Consider the following 17,373-nt stretch of genomic DNA (forward strand, 5'->3'; position numbering starts at 1 on the left):
TAAAATGAAAAACCGTATTAATTATCTAGAAAAGGGTTAATGTCTTAAGCGGCATGATCTGTCTCTCTGTAGATTTGCAAGGACCCAATTGATTTCAGCTATAGAAGCAAAAATCGATCCCACATCATTTATAAGGATTTGAATTTTTCATAAATTTTGGGATTTGTACTGGAAATAATATCAAATTTTGAAATATGTAAATAAATAGTTAAATTATTTCGAACTTGCTCACTAGCTAGTCTTTCTCTAATGGTGTTTGACTCATAGAAATTGCAACTCAATTAGCTTGTAAGCCAGCTAGGCTCAATAATTACCATTCCCAACAATAATTAGCTATGAAATGATTAATTAACCAAATATACATATGTTAACTTATAGATACTTTCGAAAACTGTTAGAACTACATGCTCCCAACATATAAAATGTGTCAACAATCTCAGGTTCATCCATGTGTCAAGGGTGAAGAATCAACTTGCGGACAAGCTTGTCAAGGAGGCAAGAAGATTAGATGATTGCATGAATGTAATTAGGATATTCCCTTTCCCTCTTAATTTTTGCATGAATACGTACATCATCTCGGATTGTAATAACTTTAACATTATGTTTGGTTCTATGTGATACTTTTCCTTATTTCACCAAAAAATATATATATATAATATGCAAAACATGTGAGAGGAAGCACTTAATTCTAGGCATTCTCGAGAGTATAATGAAACATTTAAAAAATAGCAGTATATGGTCATGAGAAGATAATACAAGATATAGTTGGTGATAATGTTTGAAATACGAAACAATTATTACTCAATGATTCATGCTATAGATAAAATCTGTCTGTCTTTGATAAGGATTGGCCTCTAGTTTTTATGGGATTATAACGACACTATTGTAAATGGCAGAATCTCAGGTGAAATAGAAACTTGATTGAATGTATATTTGATGTCTCTACAATCTCCATATATACTTCTATATAATTGGCTTCAGACTAGCTACGGCCTATGAACAAGAAGTCGTGCTGTGCTTCCTCAAACCCTTGCCAGGGTGCTAGTGTAGGCATTGTCAATTTTGTCCTAGGGACATGCACCATTAAAGAGCTTTTATGCCCCCATAACTCCATAAGCATAAATAAAAATGGTCCTAACGTGGGGTAGAAATAAGTTTTTTTTTGGCGAGCAGCTTGATGTCGCTGAAGGGAGATCTCAGTTCGAGCCTCACCGTATGTAGAAACTCTTGTTGGGAGACTCACCTATTAAAACTAGATGTGCGACCCGAGTCGAACTCGAATATAGTTGGAGCTATCTGTGAACCGATCGAGCTAGTGGGGGAACCAAAAATAAAAAAAAAACAAGATTGAAAACTTATGCAATGATTTAATAAGACCCATCTTTTTATTTTGATGCAAATAAGACCCATCTTTCATGTGATGCATCACATACATTAAATGATGGTGTAACATAAAGTATGTAACTAACCCTATTTGTATATTATTAATAACTTGTTTGTGTTTGTCACTGAACTCCATTGATAGTATTTACACTAAACCCTTAATGTATATTATCAATGCGCAAAAATATATTTTAACAGTAATGTCGTTTATGTTAATGAATAACCCACAACATATTACCAACACTAATGAATTGGTGCGTTGCGTATAAAAAATAATTTTTAATGTAAAATTGTGTAGATATAATATATATATCAAGATACTTTAAACTAATATATAATAGGAAAAATTATCAAGAATAAGTCAACCTTTGCGTTGACCGCTTTTAACAAGTCAACCTTCATTTATTCCAGTAGCAAGTAAAGCTTGTACATGAATTAGCTTTTAACAAGTTTTTTTACTTATGACCTGAACAACCCCTACAATTTTGTTCAGTTTTAACAAGTGTGTATTCTAGAACTCATTAAATTGTTCTCTAGAACATATTTGCACTACTTGAATTTTATAAAAGTTCCGTGAGAAACTTAAAACTGAACAAAATTGTAGGGGTTGTTCAGGTCATAAGTAAAAAAACTCATTAAAAGCTAATTCATGTACAAGAGCTTTACTTGCTACTGGAATAATTGACTTGTCAAAAGCGGTCAACGCAAAGGTTGACTTATTCTTGACAATTTTTCCTATATAATATTATATATGGAATTAATATATAGAATGATTTACAACAAATTGTCGGTGAGTTATGAAGATCGATTTCAAAGTCCTAGTTTATATGATCATTATTTGATATACTCCCTCCGTAATTCATTGATTTACCCCACTTATAGTATATCCAAGGAAATCTCGATAAGATTTCCTAAAAGTGGATCGGCCGTGGCCTTATCACTATAAAAATGTGTGAGAACTAGCTCAATCAAAAGAAAATAAAGGGTGTCCAACAATTAAATAATGAAAGATAAAATTCAATTTAGTAATTAGATTATGTTAAGTGTTGTTTAGTTAGAAGGTTAATCTAGATGTAACGAAGTACTCAAAAGAGAAATTTTATGATTAAAATTTACTTTAATTTATTAAACAAGAATTAGAAGATTAAGAGTTCCACGTGTCACGTAGCCCGAAACTTGTAATATATATCTCCATTCTAGAGAAAGTTTAGCTTACTAAAATTATTGCATCTAACCACTCTCATATGATCATATCTAAGTAAAATACAAGCACTAAGGTCTAAGTTATAGGTAGAGACATCTCCTTATCAAAAATAAAAGAAGAAAATAGCAAAGAAAAGTGGATAGTAGGGAAGCAAATAAGGTCCCCAAATGAAGAAGATTTTACGTAGTAAGTCCAGACATATGGGCAAAGTGCAATCACTAAACATCTTCATCAACTTTGGATTTATTCGCTTGCCTTTTCGTGGTTTTTGGCATCCTTTTCAAATTCTAAGCGTGTGAGTTTCCGATTGAGACGTGGAATTTGACATATCACATTTACCCTCTCCCTTTATTCCAATAGCCCCTACCCAAAACATCCACATTTGTATGGACCAAAATCTTTGATTTAACAATATATATGTCAATATGTGTATAATTTGTATGCGACTTTATTTTTACGTTGCGAAAATTTGTATTAATTAGAAGACGGAATTGCGTCCTAATAAACTATTACAACGAAACATGAAACATAAAGCAAACAAACATTTATTATGAGCTTCATTATATCCTACGTACTAAGAAAAACGAACATATTGCTAATCTGATCCAAATGAACTTTATCTTGGACGATTTTTGGTGGGTTTGGGTAACATGTCTTGTGTCGAAAAAGACATAATATAATGAAAGAGAGTCTGTTGATATACTGAGCTTAGACGATATTCAGAGATAGATTGCTACAATTTATTTTGTTGAACCCATCTTGTTTGAACCCTTTGTTCACAAGATGATAAATCCCAAGATCCTTGAACATAAATTTCTTCTTGAGATTCTACTGATAGAACTACTAAAGAAGTCACCTCCTTTGGTGACTTCTGATCCTGCTGTGGCCTGTGAGGGTACCCATATAGTTTTGCCTCAGAAGGATGAAACTCAAGATACATGGAGGTCGAAACTTGTCCCAAATCAAATTGAAGGGTCTCCCACATGATGCGTTTTTGATGTGATGATAGTCATCAGACAAACATGGGACGAATTAGCTTGATTGATTTCGTTCATTCTTCGAATCTGAATATCCGACCCTACGATCCCGAAACCAGAAGATCGAGCCACAACAAATATAATTCCTACACTAGAATGACAAATTCCTCTTATCTTACCCAACACTTTGACTTCGTCCTAAAGTTGCTTGAACCGAGCAAAGGCCAACTCCAGGAGCAATTGCACTATAGATTTGATTTCCTAGATCATCCATCGTCATAGGAAACCAAGATCTTTCTATTGTCCACCTAGTTTTACTACAAATCACCCTAGTACAACCATAACCAAAATGGTAAAGATAATGGACTTGGATATGACTGAACTAAGACTAAACCAGAAAACATAACCTAAACAAACTGAAGGATTGATCACCATAACTGAACCAAACTTTGATTACGAATCTTCACTCGACGAACAGGTGAAAAATGAAGAACAAAGACCAAAACCCACAAAATGAACAACTCACACACCAAATAGGGATCGGGGAAGGGAAAGAAGAGACACAAAGCACCTAACAGGGACGACTAGGGAAGGGGAAGGGAATACTCGAAAGACCAAAAACAGCGACGAACGGGGAAGGGGAAGCACGAACAATCTGACACAAGAACGAATGGGAAAGGGCATGGGGAGACGAAAACAAACTGAAGCAGGGACGAACAGGGAGGGGAAAAGGGGGACACACACAATCCAAACCGGGACAAAAGGGGAAGGGGAGAAACAAACAGGAGAGAAACGAGGAAGAAAGACAACGAGTAGGGGAGATACGAGGGAGGGAGACACGGAGGAGGGAGAGACAGGGGGAGGGGGATGGAGAGACACACGAGAGAAGGGACGATGGACTGATGCAAAACAGGGGACGAGAAGAGGAACCTAAGCTTACAAACTACCTAAATTGATGGCATGCAAGCTCACCAGCGACCGAAGAGCGGCACGACGCTTGGGTAGGCCACTAGTGAGCCTGTGCAGGGTAGCTGAAGTTTTGGATTTTTAGGGTTAGGGTTGGTGAGAGTCTAGAGAGATATTAATTGATTTCGAGTGGTTTGATATATTATCGAATAGTTTTATTATTGTTTGTTACTAATATTATGATCTATCATTTTACAAATACCATCTCACTATATTGTAATCAATAAATAAGAAAAATGGAAAAAAGAGATACATAGTCTATGGGACAAATTACTTTAGTTCGTTCTTATACACTAAATAATCAAAATCAATTTAAATGTTGAACAAAATAATATGTAGTATGTTGTTTTCCATGACATAAATTGAAACCGAGTTTGGAAGTAGTATAGAACATTTAATCAGAGAAAAAAATTGTGAGAATGAGAAAGATAAACAACTAGCATGAGACTATTCGACGTAATAGAGAAAAATAATTAATGTATTAGAAAATACATTGTGGATAATAATTTTGCAATGGATAAAGTACTTTTTCACAATAGTATCTTTGATCTTTGTACAAACATATTTATAATAAATTTCAAGAGCGATTATTTAATCTATTATGATATATAGTTCCCTGTGAACAAAATAATATGTGATATGTTGTTCTCTCTTTCACTTCATATGATAGTTACATGATACCATGTCCATCGTCATTCATACACATGGTCTAATAGTCTCACTGAAACATATCATATCATTAGTTGAATGTGTGACACATAGACTGTTATTATATTTTAGTTCATGCTGATTCTAGTTATAGGTTGTTCACAAAATATTTCAGATATTGTATAAAATATACTTCACGATTCTTACATTATACTCGATTCTTACAATATAGAAGTAGTAGGGTTGAATTTAGATCAGGTTCAAGTTATTTTATGTTCGGTTAATGTTTCTCTTATTATCTTTGTTCCAAGTGCAGGTAGTATTGTCTTGTTGCATTAAGCATTCTTACGTCTAATAATACTAGCGTTTTTAAATAAGTGTTATGTTGAGTAGTTGACACTATTCATCAACTATCTTTGATGCTATTTTCTTGCTATTATATTATAAAGAAAAACATAATCAAGTGGGATATTGTTAGATCCGACTTAATTAATGTTTATTTTTAAAATATTAATTTTTTATAATTTTTACTTATGGACAACTACAAATATTAATGATGAGATTAAGAACCGCATTAAGTTCTGTAATAAAGTGAATGTAGCTGTTATTATTTAGAAACGTAAGTAGTATTCGTTACATATCTAACAATAAAGCTTATATGCAAACGAAAAAATAGAACACGCTAGCGAGGGGTTAGAAAACCAAATGTCAAGGGTGCAATGATAAAAAGGGGGACCTAATTAACCATATGTGAGCTTGTTTGAAATAGGAAAATTCATCAAGACACAATGTATTTATTGAAATTAATGGCATAATCACATGTGATACCTCATATAACTATTGACTAATTTTGGGGGTTTGTTAGAGCTCAAGTGTACCTATAAACAAAATTATGATCCAAAAGAAGAAAAATAAAGAGAAGGTTGTAAGTGAAGGAGCCACATTCTATGTTGTAGGGTTAATCGACCCCATTTGTTTTTAAATTTTTCGAAAAATCTTCATTATAAAATTTAGAAACTTTGAATCCCCTCTTACATAATTGACCATTTGCCGTCAATAGAATTCCGTTACACCTCAATCCTCATACATTTTTTCCTAGATCCGCCACTGAATTATCTCGTGTGTGGTCATGGTCTAAGGGTGATCCCAACAAGAGTACCATGGTCTACATTGATCCTAATATGATACTCTTATGGGAGAAGTTAACATGGGAATTGATGGGTTAGGTCCACCAGATAAGTGTCCCCATTACTTCACCAAAAATGGACCATGGCTTGTTCTTACTTACAGTCTTACATGGGGTTACATTACAAAGCATGTGCAAATTAGCTTATTCTTCAGGTTTTTTGGTCACTATACTCCAAAATCTGTCCAATCCATGCTATTGTGCTTTCTATACTCTCTTTAATTTACTCAACACACCCTTTTTCTCACTGTTTTATCAGTTCAAAATTGATCTGACAATCTTTTTGTCGATTATTTATCTATGATGAATTTCGTAGGGATAGGTGTAGTTTCAATTACATGTGATGTCAGAACTGCCAACCATTTTTTTCTTTTGCTAATCCTGGTTCTTTTTCTATTAATATTGGTCACCCTTTTTCTAATTATAGGATCGGATTTCTACCCATCTACAATAGGTTAATAGGTGGGTAGCTTAGTAGCTATTCAAAAGCAAAATTGTATCATGCTAATCTAGGATCGGATTTCTCAAATAATGCATGATGATAAATCATAAGAGGTAAGAGATATAATGTCGTCTACCACGTATATATACTTCATCTATGTTGAAATAAGTGAAACGCTTCTCTCTTTTATTTGTAATGGTTGACGTATATAGTTTGTGTTGCACATATAGTGTTTGAATAAAATAAAAGAAAATACAAACACTATATTATGGACGTGTTACAGAGCATTGTGCTTGCTACCCACTATATTTTTATCACTTCTCATTTTTGTGTGTAAATTGTGGCATCCCGTAGGTAAGATGATGATCAGTTGGGTCTTGAATTAGGATCCCAACTCTCGAAGGATGATGTATATGCAAATTCTAAACCCCGTGGTGGGTTCATGTGGCGGAGCCTCAAACATCCAAATAAGTACCAAAACTACATACGATCAATGTACACCTATATCAATAGTATCATGTACGTGTTTGTTTTTCGGTCACTTACCTTGTTAGAATGGTCTTTTTGTTCTTTCTACATTTACATTTATCTCTCAAAACAACTCATCTGATTCCAACGACCCCATGATAGAACTAATACTTCGTCCATATGTTTTGTACTTGTAACACTTCTACTTTAATTTCACGTTTGGCAACGCAGCATTTTGACACCATTAGCATCTTTTTCTTATGAAAATCGTATGAAGCGTTGATATATGCAAAAGTACATTGAGATAAACCCAATAATATCTATATTAGCCAAAAAAAATCCAGTCAAAATTAATACTGATAGATAGTGAAAAAGTGAGAACGTTACAACTAATAAAAAAAAGAAGTAATATTAATAATTTCCTAATATACATCGCTACACCGGAGAGTATATTTGTCATTTGATAAAGAGAATAAAAAGGAAAGAGAAAGTGGGTGTGGTCTTATTCTTGTAAAATTGACCTCCTTTACTTTGAGTTCGGTTCCTCTTGAGTTTTAATAAAACTCTACAAGGCAGAGTTGTATCTGAACTATATATTTTAAAATCAACGAGATGGGAAGGGGAAAAAAAAGGGGTGGATTTTGATGAGAAAAATAGGGGGTTCTTTATATATAAGTCATTGGTTTTTTATTTAATGATTGATATTTCTCAAACTCTATCTTGTAGAGTTTTTTTTAAAACTGTAGAGGATCCAAACTCTATCTTGTAGAGTTTTTTAAACCTTACTTTTACCCTCATAATGTATATAGATAGTTATGAATTATGATGATATATATGGGCCTAAATCTTATTTGATCTTAGAAAGCTTTGGGGGTATTCATCATATCATATGGTAATGGCCCAACTGGAGTAAAGGAGGCCCGAAAGCTTACCATAATCCATCAATTCAAGTAAATTATTTATTGCAGTCATGTGGAAGTTAGCCCATGGTTGTAATTGTAAAATGTCAACCTAACGTTGATGTTTATCATTGTCGTATTTGTATCCTCATATCCTTGAGGTTTATGGATCAAATTTTATGGAGCTCATTTAAGGATTTTCCCTTATCCCCTCAAGTGAGTCCCCTTCATCTTACCTTAAAAAAAAAAGTTATAAATAGTACGATGGTTGCGCAATAATAGAAAAATGCTACGTCAAGGGAAAAAAACGAGGCTGAGACAACATAATTATAACTAGCCTTATATGTCCACAATGTGTGTGAAAACGCATAGAAAATTAAATTAATTGCTATAAATTAGGATTTTTTTTAGATTTTTTTATCTGTTTATACCACTAAATCAGAGATTTTTTTTATAATTTGATTGGGAGGGAAGTAACTAACAGTGTTATAAATCTTTAATATTTCTTTTTCTTTTGTCTTTTTATTTTAAAATTAATTAGATAGTTGCATCCTTTTTTATTTTTATTTTACGATAATTACTATTTTGGATAGTTTCACATCCATTGCAAGAATTCCAATTTTGCTATAAAAAGCAACTTTAATTGACAATATTGTCCTTACTTTATCTTAACTAAACCATCATTAATTACTCTCTTTGCCTTATAAAATTACATTTATTTTCTAAGGATGATTTCTCTCCTACTCTAGTTAATTAAAGAGTTACTTTTATGCTAAACTACTCATTTGTTCCAAATCCTTAAAATTGGTGTCCAAACACATTGTTGTAGTAAAAATACAACGGAGGTAGTATTAGTTCGTTTAAATTTTAATCGGATTGGATCACCTTTAGTTTTTACTACTTATAACCTTCAATTTTGGTTGTTTTTTGGGGCCTTTTTGGACTTCTCCGGGCATCATCATATTTTCTTCCGAAAAATTCCTAGGAAAGTCTACGTGACTTGTGATGTTGCGCAAGTGCTTGGCACCATTTGTGTTGCCTCGAAAATCCTCTTAACACCCTATTTTTTCATTTCTCGTGAAACCCAAAATTTTCTCGAGATGAACGTAAAGGCATCCATATATTCGTTCCAAGCCACTTGACTCATTTCCAATGACCTCCCATGTCCCTAGGAAGCATCTTGTGGCGTTCGGAGCTCGGGCCCCGGGAAAGTCCGCAAGCGTGTATTATAACCTTCAATTTTGGCTGTTTTGGGACATTTTTGGACTTCTCCGAGCCTAATCATATTTTCTCCCGAAGCGTTCCTAGGAAGGCCGACATGACTTGTAACGTTGCACGGGTGTTCGGTACCATTTGTGTTGCCTCAAAAAGCCTCTAAATACCCCATTTGTTCATTTCTCGTGAAACATGAAATTGCCTTGAAATGAATGTAAAGGCATCCATATATTCATTCCAAGCCACATGACTCCTTTCCAATGACCTCCAATGGCCCTAGGAGACATCCCGTGGCGTTTGGAGCTCGGGCCCCGGGAAAGTCCGAAAGCGTGTATTATAACCTTCAATTTTGGCGGTTTTTGGGATATTTTTGGACTTCTCCGAGCTTAGTCATATTTTCTCTTGAAACGTTCCTAGGAAGGCCGACATGACTTGTAACGTTGCACGGGTGTTCGGCACCATTTGTCTTGCCTCAAAAAGCCTCTAAATACCCCCATTTGTTCATTTCTCGTGAAACATGAAATTGCCTTGAAATGAATGTAAAGGCATCCATATATTCATTCCAAGCCACATGACATCTTTCCAATGACCTCCCATGGCCCTAGGAGGCATTCCGTGGTGTTCGGAGCTCGGACCCGGGAAAGTCCGAAAGCGTGTATTATAACCTTCAATTTTGGCGGTTTTTGGGACATTTTTGGACTTCTCCGAGCCTAGTCATATTTTCTCCCGAAACGTTCCTAGGAAGGCCGACATGACTTGTAACGTTGCACGGGTGCTTGACACCATTTGTGCTGCCTCAAAAAGTCTTTAAACACCCCATTTAAATCTAAATTAGTTAATCAAAGCCAGTTATACCCTAGATTTGAATCTACAACACTCAGTAATGAAACTACAATAAGGTGAGTTATTATCTTACTTTACCTTGGTAGATGGACTGTTGAGGAAGAAGCACAAGGTAGTAATTGGTCCTGACCAAAACCTCAAAACAACTATTTCGCAGTGGTTTCATGAATTAACTCAAGGTGGCCACTCAGGAAGAGATGCTACCCTTCAAAAAGTAAAAGCCTTGTTTTATTGGAAAGAATTGACTACTTATGTCACCAGTTTTGTTAGAAATTGACTTACTTGCCAAGCTAATAAACATGATAATGTTTCTCTCCTGGTTTGTTGCATCCTCTCCCTATTGATCATGAAGTTTGGCTAGATATTTCTATGGATTTTATTACTGGTTTGTCAAAATCACAAGTAAGGAACTGATTTTGGTCTGTGGTGGATAGATTGAGCAATTATGTTCACTTTATGGCATTGAAACATCCTTATAATGGATGTGGCTCTGATTCAGGATGCATGATTTGGTTGGCCAAGATCTATAGTAAGTGATCAAGATGTTGTTTTGATTAGTCATTTTTGGAAAGCATTGTTCACCATTCACCCACAAACTAATGATGTTATCTTCTTCTTTTCTCCCACAAACTGATGGGAAAACAGAAGTTGTTAACAAGTGTTTGGAAACAATCTTGAAATATATGAGTGGAGAATACCCTAAAGAGTGGAGTTTATGATTGACACTTGCTGAGTGGTGGTATAATAAAAACTTTCATACATTTGTCAAGCTCAAACCTTATGAAATTGTGTATAGTCAGCCTCCATACATCTTTGTATTTACCATATGTGCCAGGAGAAACTAAAGTGGTTGTGGTGGACATATTTATCCAAAAAGGATGCCATGATTGAGTTACTCCAATTCCATTTAGGAAGGGCTCGGAAAAGACAAAAAAAAAAAAAAAACACAAGGTGATAAGAATAGATTTGACAGGGGTTCTCCCATAGGAGTTTGGGTATGGGTGAACTTGCAGCCTTATAAACAGAAATCTATGAGACATGGTGGTAACTAATGTGAAACTGGGATCCAAGTATTTGGACCTTTTCAGATTATGGAGATAATTGGCACAGTATCCTACTTCATCTGTTTCTTTTTACTTGCAACAGTTTGACTTTCACGCTTACCAATACATAATTTCAACCATCAATAAATTTAATTACCGATAAATAAAAATTATAAAAAATATATATTCGAAAAATATACAATCAGACGAATCTAACAAGATCCTACATGAATATGTTTTTCCTTAACTATAAATCACCAAACATAAACTAAGTAGAGTTGGTGAATAGTGTAAAAATCAAATCATTGCAAGTAAAAAGAAACGGAGGAAGTATAAATTAAAGCTTTATGAAGATGTTTAATTGATCACGTCTTTCATGTTTCTTAGTTAACCATTTAAAAGTGTCCTACCTGCTGTAGCTCACACCCCTTCTTAGTTTCATGGAAAATTTTGATGATATGAGGTCACATGTGGTAGGTTATTCTAAAGAGACCATTTGTCAAGCACCATACTTGGCTTAAACACAATTTTTGGTACAATGGGAATGTTTTCTTGCATCTGAAGCATCTTGGGAAAGTGCAGATGAGTTTGAACAACAATTTCCCAATTTTCCACTTGACTACTCTGTGTGATCCTTTTTATTACTCATTGATGTTTCATTATTGTTCCTAATTCAGTTTCAACTTGAGAACAAGATGTTAATAAGAGGGAAGGAATGTAATGGAAGGTTAATAAAAGAGAATTATATTACCATTAGAATTACGTTAAACAAGTAGTTTGAATTATATTAGGCAAGTCTTGGACGTGAAAAATAGTTAAAACATTTTCCTTTATTCTCCTAGAATCCCTATAAATAGCTACTTGTAACCATATTATCATTCATTCAGAAAAATAAACATAATCCCAATCTTCTCTTTCTGATTCTCCCTATATCTCTCTCCCCTGGTTGCTGCTCGACGTTATCGGAAAAGAAGAAGAGAAGGGAGGTGGCCTGGTGCGGTGGTGTGAACTAATTTAATCGTATTTTAAGATCTAATTGTAGATCTGATTTCATTTTCCGAGGATTTCATTTTCCAATGACATAATCTACTCCTCAAATGGCAAGAGTTCTAAACCCAAAGCGGCCTGATGTTCTGCCGTCAACCAATCCCTTGATTAATAACTTGCAGATGTATTGAGCTTAATAAGATCAATCATCATCAGAAAGATGTGTTACCATACGCTTCTTTGAGAGTCTTGTTTACAATGCAGTAACTCGACTTTGTCAAATCTTGTGCACACTACATCCAGGATCTTCTACTGTTAAGCTCTCCTTCCAATTCTCGAATTCAGTTCCACCGAATACAACTTGTTTTATGCCCACAAAACTGGCCACATGAAACACCAACCACAAAGAGTTCAATCAAATTGCTTTAATACAAGACCATAAGAAAAGGGGACTGGGGAATTGGAAACAATGAGATAATTCACTATATAAGACTAAGGCGGAAAAGAAAGCATGGAAACAACAGCAACATAAAAGATCTTACTCAGAGCTTATCTGTGTCAATGCATTCATTAGGACATCCAAAAGCAGCGAATCATTAGTCCCAATATCAACCCTGAAAACAATGCAAAAAATATTGAGAAATGTCACACTATACAATAATATAGTGTGTCACATTTACAACCACCAAAGCAGAGTCAAGCTCAGTCAAAAATAGTTCACAAATTGAACACCGTACCATATTCGTGCCAAATTATCTTGAATCTCAAGATCCCCTATGTTATAAAATGTGGTTGGATCTACGTTTGCTCCTTGAATAGCATCATAGCTTAGTCTTTTGTCAAAGGGAGATTATGTTAACTACATCAAACAACAGATAGCTTCGGCTTTAGAAAGTAATCATGACAAAATAATTGAAGAACTTATTCTTTTAGTAGGTTTAACAGAAATGCAAGCAGAATTCCAACCACCAAGACGTCCAATGAAATGGAGGAAAAAAAATTCACCTGCATATTCAGTGAATTGCAACCACCAAGACGTCCAATGATGTGCCATGACCTAATTACCTGTTAGCAAACAAGAGCAACACCCATGACATTTGATTCACTCAACATCATATACTGATATTCGAACAATAATGACTTACATCACAGATCAAAGAAACATCTTTCTGCAGTGGAGGATTGCAAAATTCGAACCAAATATATGAATTTGAGTAATCAAATCTGCCAACCACCCAAAAGGCAAAATTAATTAATCTACAAAGTGTTACCGTTGCTACTATAATAAAAGTACAAACCAAGATAGCATGGCAATTGGCAAGAAATGTTTGAGGTATGAAGAAGTTTAATTGCTGCTTAAGGCCTCAGAGGTTCTTAGCTTTCTCAAGAAAATACTAATACAGCACAAAACCTAACGAATTAAACCGATTTCAATGATGGTAGCCCAAACTTACTTGTTAAATGTAACTTTCATGGGTGAGCCAGAACTTGTTTTTGTTTGCAGTATTTTGTTCCTTTTCTTCCTCAACCTTTCCTCCATCTAAACACATAATTTAAAACCCACTTAGAGCTTTAATCTACATAACAAACCCAACTACCAATTTTCATTCATCAGCTAATCCAACATTGATTAGTCTATAAAATTCTGAGACAAATTCCCATCACATGGGTACACAAACACGAAATCACTACCAAACTACCTGATAATACAAATGCTTCATTATAAGCTATGAACATGATAGGATAAATATCTTACTTTAGACTGAGCCTTATCCGGGTTATCGAGACAGCTACCGAGAATTTCAGCAAATTCCGGGTCTTTATCATAGTCTCTCTTCTTCTCTTTCCCTAAACTTCCTTTGAGGTCCATCAAGTTCCCCCTCATCTTGCAACTCATCATCCAGTACTTCATATTGGTTATCAGAATATTGAACTCTCAACTGCTGCCTACACCTTTGTTCCATTAACATAATTCTGCAATCCCAATTTTTGGCCTTACATTTTCTGGGTTTTGAGAGTTTCCGGTTTGAATATACAACGGTCGAAAGAAGGGTGAAATTGTTGTGTTGGATTGGGGTTAAGCACCCTGCAACCTTGGCTAGTTCTAGTGGGCATCCTCTTTGGTGTATGGTTTGCATCTTCAAATAAAAGTTCACCCAGAATTAGAAGTTGAATATTCATTAATTTATCTACGACAAGAACAATATAGTAGTAGATAACAAAACCTAGTTCTAATGAATTGGCGGCAGTTTAGTATTGTACTTAGTACTTATGATGTAAATAATGCCTAAATACAAACGAACGATAATCATAAAGTAATCAGCAATAATAAATTGACATTTCTACTTTATAAAAAACAAGAACAATAGATTGAGATTTATAGCTTCTTCTCACCTTTCCCTTTCAAAATTTAGATAGGCAACTTGAGAAATTTACAGTGTGTGTGGTATTTTTTTAGTAAAGGAAAGGGAAAGAAAGGGATGAGAAAGGAAGGAAAGGAAAAAAACTAATCATAATGTAGTTTTTCCTTTTTGCATGCCGTTCATTTGTTTGTTCTCTACAAGGCACATAGTTATAACTCATTTTTCGTAGTAGGTATAATCCATATGTAACTAAACAAATCATTTTGATGGTAGCTAAATTTCTCATTCTATCCCAAATCACACCCCAATTTTCAAACTCACTATCCTCGTTATCATTATGAATTTGCTCATTTTCTAATATATCCTAGTTATCATTGATAAAATTTTCTAAATTGAAGAGGCATAATTGAATAAAATTTAACATAATCACTAAACAACACAAAAAATAATAATTGGGTAAAAAAAAACCACCTCAATTATTCTGTGTAATTGTTTACAATCTTCAAAGTCAGTCTCCAACACCAAAAGGTCGAAAATCTGCATAAACGCAATAAAAATCGGTAAATTAAACTAAGCAATAAAAATCAGTAAATTAAACTAAGCAAAGTGTAATTAACTGAATTGAGAGGACATGAAAGTTAAAATTTATAGCCATTATAGGAATCGATTTTTCCCGTTGAAGAACAAGATCTCTGTGATGCTATTTTTGATTTTCACTAGCAGTAGTTTCATAGTTAAAGAAGTAAGTATAGACAACATAGAGAAGAAGAACTAATTACTAATTTTTTGGGGTTGAATTTTGCTAATTTATGGTAAAGAAGATGTGAGGAACAAAAAAAATACCCAGTGGTTAATGGAGTAGATCGAACTTCGAAGAGAGGGTGAGGACTGAGGAGAGAGAAGTTCTCTTACAGTGTACTATATTTGCACCCTTTTAATCCTTCTTCGTTGCGAAATCAACAACTAGATACTCCATATGTTATTATAGTATCACTCTCAGCTTTCCTATTTTGTTTTATATAATTAACATATTTAGAAACTTGACCATTTCTTCGATTTAGCTTACTCTTAGCGATTCTATCTTAGTGAGACCCTTCGATTCTTGTGGTTCGATCCTTGCTTATCACTTAAGTAGTTTAGGTGGATAGTTAGGTTTTTATTTGACATTAGGGGAGTTAGTAACGACCTAGTTTTCCCTACGTTCAGCCACTTAAATCCTTTCCAATGACATCCGATGTCCATAGAAGGCACCCCGTGCCGTCCAGATCTCGTGCCACGGGAAAGTACAAAAGCGTGTATTATAACCTTCAATTTTGACTGTTTTTGGGACATTTTTGGACTCTTCCGTGCCTGGTCATATTTTCTCCCGAAACATTCCTAGGAAAGCCCATGTGATTTGTAACATTGCGCGGGTGCTTGACACATTTGTGTTGCCTCGAAAAAGCCTCTGAGCACCCCTGTTTGTTCATTTCTCGTGAAATCCAAAATTTAGGATTAAAGAACTATTGTTGCATAGAAATCTGTTGTAGTTTTGTTTATTACCGAAAAAAGATGTATATAATAGGGCATAGACTATAGAGTTAGCTAAGAGAATTTTAGTTGAGAAAATATCGACTGAAGATCATTGGGGCAGGAAAGTCACTGGTCTTTCAAAGAAATTTTGTCCTCTCGAGTTTCGAAAATGGGAAACATATTCTTTATGAGTGTTTTCATGCTAAATAGATTTTAAGATTTTTTTTTAATGTTTATTGATTTACACATCCTTACTTCCACTTCTGCATAAGTGAGGTTTTCTTTTTTCCTAATGCAAAGTGATGGCCTCCGGGTTTATTATTACCAAGAGGGTTGATTCTCTGGTGGCTTCTTATTGTATTATGTCTTTTCCTAAATGGTAATTTAATTTTTTTTATTATGGACACCTAAAACATGATTAAAAGTTGGTTAAGATGGTAATTGTGTCATGTTATAATAGCAAGAGGTCACGGGTTCAAATCTTGTTACAAGCTAATTTTACTTTTGTTAATCGACATGACTTATGCATGTACACATTGGACAATTCTAGTGAAGTAACAGAGGTGACACGTGTCATGTATACATTGTCACACACGCCTTTTAATATATTTGTATAGATTAGGCAATTGCAAGCCCAATATTAAAAAGAGAATTAGCTCAATAATGACTAGGTTAATTTCTTTTGGAGACTACTTTAATCCATTTAGTTACTAGGTCTACTTTAATAGTAAAATTAGAGAGTCTTTTTTAATAATTTTTGTATAAGTTATGAAATATTGAGGTTTGCCCAAAAAAAAAAATTCAATGCAAATTGTAGATTTGTGGTGTAAAATGTGTAATTGGGAACAATGAAGTGCATTATATATAGTGGGACTATAGAAGTACTTATTGACACACAATATATAGAGTTGAAAGTCGAAGGATAAGCTTAGTGAAAGTATTCATGTAAGAGCTAGAAATCCATGATTGTTTTGATCTCTTTTCAGTGGATAATGGAGAAAATATGATGTTTAGAAATTAGTTGCAACTAATCAATGAGGAATTATATATTCGTCAACGATCCACTTACTAGGACATATTATATTTTAACATGATTTATAGTAAGAAATCAAATAATTAAACAATTTTGTCCACCTTCAAAGAAGTGCGCAAGGTATAGAGTAGATGATTGTGGCTAGAGCTGTCAAAAAATAACCTGATCTGATAACCCGATCTGAACCTGTAACTGACTTGCACC

General features: G+C 34.3%; 1 protein-coding gene across 1 annotated transcript; it reads right to left on the reverse strand.

The window, feature by feature from the left end:
• Positions 1-11,995: 11,995 nt before the first annotated feature.
• Positions 11,996-15,614, reverse strand: LOC104900281 (uncharacterized). The gene is given in 9 exon segments (XM_048648437.1): positions 11,996-12,641; positions 12,804-12,875; positions 12,999-13,120; positions 13,267-13,326; positions 13,407-13,485; positions 13,716-13,801; positions 14,018-14,399; positions 15,096-15,161; positions 15,468-15,614. Coding segments are annotated over 7 exon segments (678 nt in total). The 5' UTR covers positions 14,174-14,399; positions 15,096-15,161; positions 15,468-15,614; the 3' UTR covers positions 11,996-12,538.
• Positions 15,615-17,373: the final 1,759 nt, after the last annotated feature.

The sequence above is a fragment of the Beta vulgaris genome, chromosome 7 (genome assembly GCF_026745355.1).
Source record: "Beta vulgaris subsp. vulgaris cultivar EL10 chromosome 7, EL10.2, whole genome shotgun sequence".
Taxonomy (NCBI): Eukaryota; Viridiplantae; Streptophyta; class Magnoliopsida; order Caryophyllales; family Amaranthaceae; genus Beta; species Beta vulgaris.